The sequence below is a fragment of the Camelina sativa genome, chromosome 18, assembly GCF_000633955.1.
Source record: "Camelina sativa cultivar DH55 chromosome 18, Cs, whole genome shotgun sequence".
Taxonomy (NCBI): domain Eukaryota; kingdom Viridiplantae; phylum Streptophyta; class Magnoliopsida; order Brassicales; family Brassicaceae; genus Camelina; species Camelina sativa.
Window position 1 is genome coordinate 18,958,367 of NC_025702.1, and position 9,018 is coordinate 18,967,384.

General features: G+C 37.7%; 3 protein-coding genes, 1 long non-coding RNA gene and 1 pseudogene across 8 annotated transcripts; 2 read left to right on the top strand and 3 right to left on the bottom strand.

Annotated features, from left to right (window-relative positions):
* Positions 26 to 2,461, top strand: LOC104762547 (probable SAL3 phosphatase). The gene is made up of 8 exons (XM_010485866.2): positions 26 to 239; positions 688 to 763; positions 857 to 930; positions 1,031 to 1,236; positions 1,395 to 1,608; positions 1,722 to 1,811; positions 1,893 to 2,046; positions 2,123 to 2,461. The coding sequence occupies exons 1-8, from the start codon at positions 174 to 176 to the stop codon at positions 2,311 to 2,313; spliced, it is 1,071 nt and encodes a 356-aa protein (XP_010484168.1). The 5' UTR covers positions 26 to 173; the 3' UTR covers positions 2,314 to 2,461.
* LOC104762551 lies at positions 2,881 to 5,024 on the bottom strand. Of its 4 annotated transcripts, none has more exons than XR_763506.2 (6): positions 4,933 to 5,022; positions 4,623 to 4,759; positions 3,825 to 4,543; positions 3,441 to 3,704; positions 3,238 to 3,359; positions 2,882 to 3,147 (listed from the first exon to the last, which is right to left on the bottom strand). It is a non-coding gene; the product is annotated as an uncharacterized LOC104762551 (long non-coding RNA). The 4 variants fall into 4 exon arrangements; XR_763505.2 differs by having other exon boundaries at positions 2,883 to 3,147; positions 3,238 to 3,390; positions 3,544 to 3,704; XR_002036597.1 differs by having other exon boundaries at positions 2,881 to 3,147; positions 3,238 to 3,704.
* LOC104762549 lies at positions 3,154 to 5,229 on the top strand (annotated as a pseudogene).
* LOC104762548 lies at positions 5,121 to 6,839 on the bottom strand. Of its 2 annotated transcripts, XM_010485868.2 has the most exons (7): positions 6,604 to 6,839; positions 6,378 to 6,492; positions 6,120 to 6,281; positions 5,843 to 5,880; positions 5,649 to 5,730; positions 5,440 to 5,503; positions 5,121 to 5,328 (listed from the first exon to the last, which is right to left on the bottom strand). In XM_010485868.2, the coding sequence occupies exons 1-7, from the start codon at positions 6,796 to 6,798 to the stop codon at positions 5,304 to 5,306; spliced, it is 681 nt and encodes a 226-aa protein (XP_010484170.1). In that variant the 5' UTR covers positions 6,799 to 6,839; the 3' UTR covers positions 5,121 to 5,303. The 2 variants fall into 2 exon arrangements, with proteins under 2 accessions (XP_010484170.1, XP_010484169.1); XM_010485867.2 differs by having other exon boundaries at positions 5,121 to 5,503.
* Positions 6,964 to 8,798, bottom strand: LOC104762552 (protein trichome birefringence-like 14). Its single transcript, XM_010485869.2, has 3 exons — positions 8,526 to 8,798; positions 8,212 to 8,407; positions 6,964 to 8,043 (listed from the first exon to the last, which is right to left on the bottom strand). The coding sequence occupies exons 1-3, from the start codon at positions 8,680 to 8,682 to the stop codon at positions 7,176 to 7,178; spliced, it is 1,221 nt and encodes a 406-aa protein (XP_010484171.1). The 5' UTR covers positions 8,683 to 8,798; the 3' UTR covers positions 6,964 to 7,175.

Below are 9,018 nucleotides of genomic sequence, written 5' to 3' on the forward strand. Positions count from 1 at the left end.
AAAAAAAAAAAAAAAAAAAAAAAAAAAAAAAAAAAAAACAAACAAATTGAGACGAAGAAGAAGAAGAAGAAGAAGAAGTTGCTTCAGAGTCGCGAGAGAGGTTTTATCAAATAAATCGATTCTTATAGAGAATTTTATTCATTCCTTATTTCTTCTTCAACTTCGTTCATTCAATGTCTTACGATGAAATGCTTACTGCTGCAAAGAAAGCTGTCTCTCTCGCTGCTCGTCTCAGCAACGTACGATCTCTATCCTCTTTAATGGATCGTGTACACATGTTCTTCTTTTACTTCTCGATTTACATTTTTTTTTTTTGGGTCGTTGACATTGGAGAAGATTGTGTGTTCGTGATAAGTTAGATGTTTTCTTTAAACTCTTTCTGTGGAGATAAATAAAATAAAGTAGAGAGTAAGAAAAATGTTGTTGTTTCTTGGAAACTGTCAACTGAGTTTGAGTATTTTTCTGATTAGGGTTTGATATCCGGAATCTGATTTTATCACAAAATGAAAATGGGGATCTGAAATTTTCAATCTTGTTGTATATCTCTGAGTTTTCAATGGGTTTTTGATTTGTGTACCTATTACTACTATTACTTCTACTAACGAACTCATCTCATAGAATTGATGAGTCAGGTTTTTTTTAATCAAAAGTGAAATGTCTTTGCTTTATGCTTGTTGTTTTTAACAGGAAGTGAGGAAATCTCTGTTGGTAACTGACGTTTGGAACAAATCTGATGATAGTCCTGTTACTGTTGCTGATTATGGTTTTTTTTCTTTTTCTTCCTCTTCTTCTTGCAATTTCATATCTGTCTCTTGGCTTATGAATGAAAACAAAGACATGTTCTTTTATTTTTCAGGCTCGCAGGCGGTGGTTAGCCTTGTACTAGAAAGGGAACTCAAGAATGAACCTGTTTCTTTAGTCGCTGAAGAGGTGCCCAAAACTAATGCAAAAAAAAAAAAAACATTGCAGGTTCTTTTTTCTTGAATGAAGTTATAAGCTGATTTTGTTTATATAATTTATGTGTGTGTAGGATTCTGGTGAGCTAAGGAAGATTGCTGCTGAGAATGTTTTGGCTCGCATTACAGAGCTTGTGAAAGATACTCTTGCAAGTGATGAATCATATGCTGCTTCTCCTTTGTCTTCCGATGATGTGCTCAATGCTATAGACCGTGGTAAATCAGAAGGTGGTCCTAAGGGTCGCCATTGGATCTTGGATCCTATTGGTGGCACTAGAGGGTGAGTCCCCCCTCAATTACTCAAAATGTTACTGATATTTCCCTAACCACAATACTTTATCTCTCGTTTCATTTCAGAGACTGATCAATCTCAGAAACTGTAGTATCTTTTTTGCTTGCCTTTGTTATTCACATTACTCGTGAAATTCCAATATGTAGATTTATAAGAGGAGAACAATATGCAATAGGGTTAGCATTGTTGGTGGAAGGCAAAGTCGTACTTGGTGTAATGGCTTGTCCTAAGCTTCCTTTTTCATCAACTACTGGTAACACACTCAAATCTTCACCTGAAAAAGTTGGTTGCCTTTTCTATGGTTCGGTTGGCACCGGGACTTATGTCCAGTCTCTCAGTGTTGACTCTCTTCCTGTGAAGGTAAATCACTCAGAACCACTCTGTTTCGATGTATTACTAGCAGCAAACCTTTTCAATATGTCTTACATCAAAATATATATATTGCTAAAGAAAGGATCAATATGCGCTATTAGGTAGAGGTAAGCAGCGTAGATGATCCCGCGAAAGCGTGTTTCTTCGAGTCATACCACACACCTGTCCCCATCCATAACACCATTGCTAAGGTAAAACATCTTCCTTACAATTCTGTATATATCGTCCTGTTAATTTGGTCTGATTTTGACTCTGTTTTCTCCTGATGACAGAAACTGGGGATAAAAGACTCACCAATCAAGATAAACAGTCAGACAAAGTATGCAGCTTTATCTAGAGGAGATGGAGAGGTTTACTTGAGGTTTACTCGCAAACCAAGGCCCGAATCAATATGGAATCACGCCGCTGGCTCAATCATCGTTTCAGGTAAAGAGCTCTTCTTATCTACATAGCTTTTGATTCATGAATGAATGATCAAACTAATGCTTGTGTGAAATTGCAGAAGCGGGAGGAAAAGTGACGGATGCAGCTGGGGATCCGTTGGACTTTTCGAAAGGCAAGTATCTTGATTACAAGAGAGGAATTGTCGTAACGACGCAGAAACTGTTGCCAAGGCTTTTGAAAGCAGTAAGAGAATCAATTAAAGAAGAAGAAGAGGAAGAAGAGAAAGCTGCTTCTGTGAAACTTCACTAACACGCAACTGTAATATACTTATTATTGTTGTTGTCTTTGGGTATATATACTCTGTCTGTATCTGTGTTCTTTTCACACAGTCTATTTATTGAAAAAAAGAAAGAAATATCTCACCTATGATATATAAGAAAACACTAATTTATCTTAAGTTTTGGTGTTAAGAAAGCTCGTTGAATTACTTTATTAAAGTTTATTTTTTGAATCTATTTAGAAATGTTTTTGGTAAGAATTGTGAAACGTAGCTATTGATTGCTACGTGACTTAGTTAATTCGGCAATAGAAAAAAGATGATGCCTTTCTCTGTCGCATATAAAAAGGACAAAATGAAAAGACCTTTCTTTCTTAAAGAGTTAACACAAATTAAGAAGAAGAACACTTCACAATTATGATAATGATTTACACTCCGGTCGAATCTTCCACGAAACTTCGTCTTCTTATATAATATATCAAATAACAAATCATATATATATATATATATAGAGAGAGAGAGAGAGAGAGAGAGCTTATTAGTGTATTGATTAGGTATCCAATTTGTTTAGTGTTTAACGATCTATGGACTATGATGATCACTCTTGTTTTCTAACGACTATTATTATTACAATATGCAAATCGATACAAAAATCCGTGAAATATTCTACATGATAATATAGTATAATATTACGTCTACATATTCTGTAAGTTCTTATCTTTAATTTTCCTCTTTTTTAAACGTCAACTTGTTCTGGCATTACGTGGAAGACGGTTTGCAACACTAACTCCGTCTCGCACGAAACTCTATTTTATATCAGTGTTGACTACTTCTACGTTCTCCCTTGGAGTCTTGGATTATAACATCTGCCAGTGACATGCACAAATATAGAATAATAATGACTATAAATTGGCTAAATAAAACCATACTAGTATAAGCTTTTTTTATATACATACAGATACAGTCTTGAAGCTTTTCAATGTCTTATGAGAAGGAGCTAGCCGCTGCAAAGAAAGCCGTCTCTCTAGCTGCTTGTCTCAGCCAGGTAACGACGACTACTTTCTCATCCACCATTGAACTATACCATCATATACCGTAACAATTTGGACCTAGAAAATCAAAGCATGGAGCTTATATGAATCGTTGAAACTAAACAAACCTTATAATGTAATGAATCAGGAGGTGCAGAAGACTCTGCTGCAATCCCAAGTATGGAGTAAATCCGATAGAAGTCCGGTTACTCAGCTGATTACGGTTTGTACCTCGTCGTTTGCTTTACCCATTCAAATTCAAGTTTCTTGTTTGCTAGTCTCGGCTTCTCTCTAGAATCAATCAAGAAAATGTCTTCACTTCTCCCATTTATGGATGGTTTCTTCAGGCTCGCAAGCTGTTGTTAGTCTTGTATTGGAGAGGGAGCTCCAACCTGAAAAACTGTCATTAGTAGCTGAAGAGGTGAAATTACTCAGAAACACGTTTATCCAAGGTTATATAGCGTAGATGTTACTCGGGTTTTATCGTATTTATGTCTGGGAAAATTTCTTACAGGAATTTGGAGATCTGCGAAAGAAGGGAAGTGAGGAGTTCCTAGAAGTTATTACTAAGCTTGTGAAAGATACTCTAGCTTCTGAGGAATCGTACGCTGGCTCTCCTCTATCCACAGATGACGTGTTAAACGCTATAGACTGCGGTAAATCAGAAGGCGGTTGTAGCGGCTGCCACTGGATTCTTGACCCTATAGATGGAACCAAAGGGTAACAAATCTCTGTAATCTGTGTGCTTTCACTATGCTTTACCTTAGAAACCGGATTAATGAATTTCTCTGCATTCTTAGATTTGTAAAAGGAGAGCAATACGCCGTGGGATTAGCCTTGCTTGTGGAAGGCAAAGTGGTGCTCGGTGTCATGGCTTGCCCAAATCTTCCCGTGGCTTCTGCGGTTTGTGAGACGGATAACTCTTCCCCTGAAGATGTTGGCTGCCTTTTCTTTGCTACAACGGGTTCAGGGACTTACGTGCAACCTCTCAAAGGAAATTCTCCGCCACAGAAGGTATCATTTACCTATCCAAAGCTCAACCATGATAAATCTGCGATTGTCTGGTAGTGTTAAAGAGAGTGAAAGCTATGTTGACAGGTGAAAGTGAGTAGCAATGAGAATCTCGAAGAAGCCAAGTTCTTGGAATCATACCATAAACCAATTCTCATCCATGGTACCATTGCAAAGGTAACATCTTTATTCTTTCTATCACAGTCTGCTCTTATGTAGGCTATAATAACCAAGTGGAATTCTTACTACTAAGACAATCTGTCTACGGTTAGAGTAGAAACTCGGGATCAAAGCATTACCTGTAAGGATCGATAGCCAAGCTAAGTATGCAGCTTTGTCCCGAGGAGACGCAGAAATATACTTGCGTTTCACGCTCAGTGGATACCGCGAGTGTATATGGGACCATGCTCCTGGTTCAATCATCACCACAGGTACCCTTTTCAATGTAAAAAAGCTGTTGGCCTGAATGCACATTACAACGCAATGGGTTGCTCGCTAGTTTACCAAGCACATAAGGGATCTAGATTTAATACCCACTTATGTCACTTTTAATGTATAATTAAAACTACGAGATGACTATTATTAATAAACAGAAGTGAACAAAATAACCTTGTGCAGAAGCTGGAAGCGTAGTGTGCGATGCTGCAGGCAAATCTCTAGACTTCTCGAAAGGAAAGTATCTTGCTCACGAGACAGGGATCATAGTTACCACCAAGGAACTCAAGCCATGGATTTTGAAGGCAGTTAGAGAATCTATGGAAGAGGAGAATCTATATTTCTGAGACACAACTGAAAACTGTATAATATTTGTATTGGTCTGAACTGGTATGTGGTGTAAATGATTAGTTCATATAATTTGATACAGCAGATATGAATGAATAAATGATACCAAGGAAGATTCAACTTTATTTCTATTTCATCTTTTAAAAATTGCTTATAGTATGTACGTTGCCCTTACAGATTCTTTTAACAAAATCGAATCACCAAAAGAGGAGAAAAAAGGACCTGAGAAATTATCATCAGCATAAGCATACATCCCAGGCGATTCAGTGAGCAGGAACTCGTTACTAATATGGAAGTTGCATGAGATTTAAATAGGATATGATATGTATATACCTTCGGTGAGCAGGAACTCGTTTAACAGGTTTTGCTGTGTTAGCTTCTCGGGCAGATTTCTTGGCTGCAACCAAATGATACAATGATAAATACGGTGATGTTGATGATCATTGAATACATATAAGACTTTTGATTATTGTTTACATATAAGATTTTCTGGGGAAAAGAGTTGAAAATATATTACTAAATGTGGTTAAACCATGACTAACCGGGAGAGTCTTGCTGGTTATCTGTTGATGGAGCCATAACATCTAACTTTCCAGAGAAGTTATAGGTACCGTCCCTCTTATCCTGATCACAATACACATGAGATTAGTCAACCAAAGTAAGAACCGAGTACTGATGCAGTGTTAAGAACTGCTGATTAGAGAAACACCATTTAGAACTTCCAGACGAAAGATACCTTTTCATGAGTTGCTGCAGCTGACGAACTAACTTCTCCTGATTGAACAAATAAAGTGTACAAGGACAAAACATTAGAGTTAAAAACCAATTCCCTTTATTTACGGTTAACACTATCTTCCCAAACAAATCCAGCCTCGGAAGCAAAGATCCCATATTGTAGCACATGAATGGCACATTCGATAGAGTAAATAAGCGTTCTCTAATACTATGAAGAGTGACTGGTCTTTTATTCGCAAGAACAGCCAAATTACCTCATATTGTAATAATTCCTATACCTTGTAGGTGCTGCTTGCTCTTGAATGCTCTGAACAACTCGAAAGACAGATTAGCCATTGCCTCACTAGCAGCAGCAGATGAGTCCACCATCTTTGTTAGAGGTACTATTATGCGAGGCATTCCTTTGGCCTTCTGAGAAACTAATCGCGCAATCTCAACACCTACAAAATTATGTGATTGAAACACACAAAACTAAGAATACCAACACAGATAATGAATTGCAAACTATTAAACATAAGCTCAAGGAAAACAGTTACCATTAGAAACTGAATTTGGTCCAAGGAGAAGAAGCTTCACATTGTCTGATTTCAAAGAAGCTACAGTATAATCGACGAACTCAGACCACGAACCACCAATCCCAACAGTATCCCTCTGTTTTCAAATCAAAGTATGCGAAGTAAAAATTCAAGAGCAACCACTGAAATTGATCAATCAACGGTTTGTTCATCCACAGCAGAAAACAAAAGAAAGGAGTAAACGAACCATATCATCTAGCTTCGAGACGGAGAGGATCGTCGTCCAGACGCCGGAGACGAAGTCAGTGACATGGACTGTTAAGTTATACGAATCGGAAGCGTAGACGTGGAAGAGACATCGTCGGAGAAGACCCGAACCCGGATCCGATCGTTCGGGTACTACTTCTCCGAATATGGGTTCGAATTTCTCGAAACTCGCCATCTTTTTGAAAAATTCAGACGACGAATTTTTGACATAAGAGTACTAACGAGTCTTCTCTTCATCTACTCCGTAAACCGGTCCAATTTCAATAATTAATTTTAACCGTCCGAAATCGTACCGGGTTTTCAGTTAACAAAAAAAAGATTTGTTTTACTGTTTCATGTATAGAAAAACCAGATTGTTTTGTAATCATTACACATATGAATCATATATATCTGTAAAATGTATCAGTTCCAAAAACCTTCTAAAACCCCTATTTGTAAGAACTGGCTTGAACCTTTTCTTCTTCTCCCAGAAAGAATTAAAAAAATCTTTCTATAACAAAGAATCAAAACAGAGACAATCCTGTGAACTAACTTTTGTGATGTTTGGAGACTTCAAATCTGAGCAATGAAAAGTTCATTCCAAGTATCAGGGACCCCAGGTAAGCACCAATGCAAGCAATCGTTGATAACTGGAGTTGCAGTCACGTTACTACTCGCCTTCTTTGGTTTTCTGGGTTTGAGTTTTGACCCTGAGATGTGAGCTTCATCTCTTAGCTCAGAAAGTGCAGTTATGTCAAGAATCTTTAACCTAGTCCCATTCACAGCACTCTCAACTGTCGTATCTATAGATCCATCATCGTCTGTGATTTCGCCTCCTCTAGACAAAGGGACTGTGTTGTTACAGTTTCCCCCTGTATTCCAATCTCCGTTTTTAAAATGTCTCGGAGATATCGTCCTAAAGAAAGCTTTCAACCGTGGATGAAACGGAAGCTGTGCATCGAGCCACTTCACAACGCTGTGTATTGTAAAATCCTTTGCGTTTCTGATATCCTTGAGGTATTCACCTTTGACCCGTGTTCCATTTACGTGCATCACCCAATGGTTTCCTTCGATCTTACCTCTGTTCCAATGGTGACCGGTGTTTAGAACCAATACATCAAAACGGTGAAGGTAGTTTCTCATGAATGCTGGTGGGCGGTCCAAATGCATTGCAGTAAGACGAGGTGGATCAGTGTTGTTCATCGGTACCAAATCAGATAAACTAGCTGACCAGTAATACAAGATTGTCGTGTTTGTTGTCGGGAACCGATAAGCCCAACCATCAGGACGGAGAGCTCCTTTGGCTTTCACCAGACCGTACTCCCACCCTACATTTTGAACATCTGGGCTATCGTTACCACCGCTGGCCATACACATTAGGGACTGAAACTGTTGCCGTCCCAATGAGTCTCCTATAAATGCTATCGTCTTGTTCTGCATTCTGAGAAATTAACAAAAAAAAAGAGTTGCAATAAGCAATTCTGAGATATTTCTGCTCCAGTACAATACATTCATACAAAATCCAATCTAATTTTACATCACATTACAGAAAAGAAATGGTTCAAGAATGTTTATAACTTAAAAGTCACAGTGTGCTACCATACCATACCTTCTCAAGAAAGTGAATCTGTCAAAGTGTGGCATGTTGCAACCTTGAGGCTGCCACCGGTAACCCTCAAATGAAAAATCAGGTCTGCCCATAATTCTACAAGCCCACATGGTTGATAACCACTGTTTACATTCAAAACCAGAATACAATGGTCTCTTCCTGTCTTTAACCCATTTCCCCTTTGCAAAGTTACAAACTGAAACAGAAAACCAAAACAGGACTATAATATCTTAAGATAACAAGAGATCAAAAAGTTTGGAACATAATAACCAAAACTGAATACTAAGAGCTAGGAACAGCATATAAAAAAATACCTGAAGAAGAAGGTGAAAACTGACTTTTTATGTCAAAGAGAGAAGAAGTGCGAAGAGGGTTTTTCTCGGAAACAAGGAGAATCACAACAAAAAGAATGAGGATAACCAAGGCAAGTGATACACTCCCTTTGAGTATGTGACTTCTCCCACCAAACATCTTATTAGAGTGAATGCCAGAGATAACATCAACTCTCTTCTCTCAACAAAGAATTGTTATTGCAGTGTTTGTTGAAGTGACCAGTCACAAACTGTAACAACAATATCTTAGTCAGTCATTGAATCTGGCAAAAGCAAAAACAAAACAAAAAGAAGGTTTTTTTTTATCTTTAACGTAACAATCAAAATCCCTAATTTTGGCAATTGAACTTGTAACGTCGATGTGTGTTTAATGATAGTTTCTTCTTCAATCCGAAGTCATCCAAATCAGGAAACAAAACAAAATCAGGAAATTAATTTAAACTAACCCATGGAAAAGAAAAGAAAAAAAAAAAAA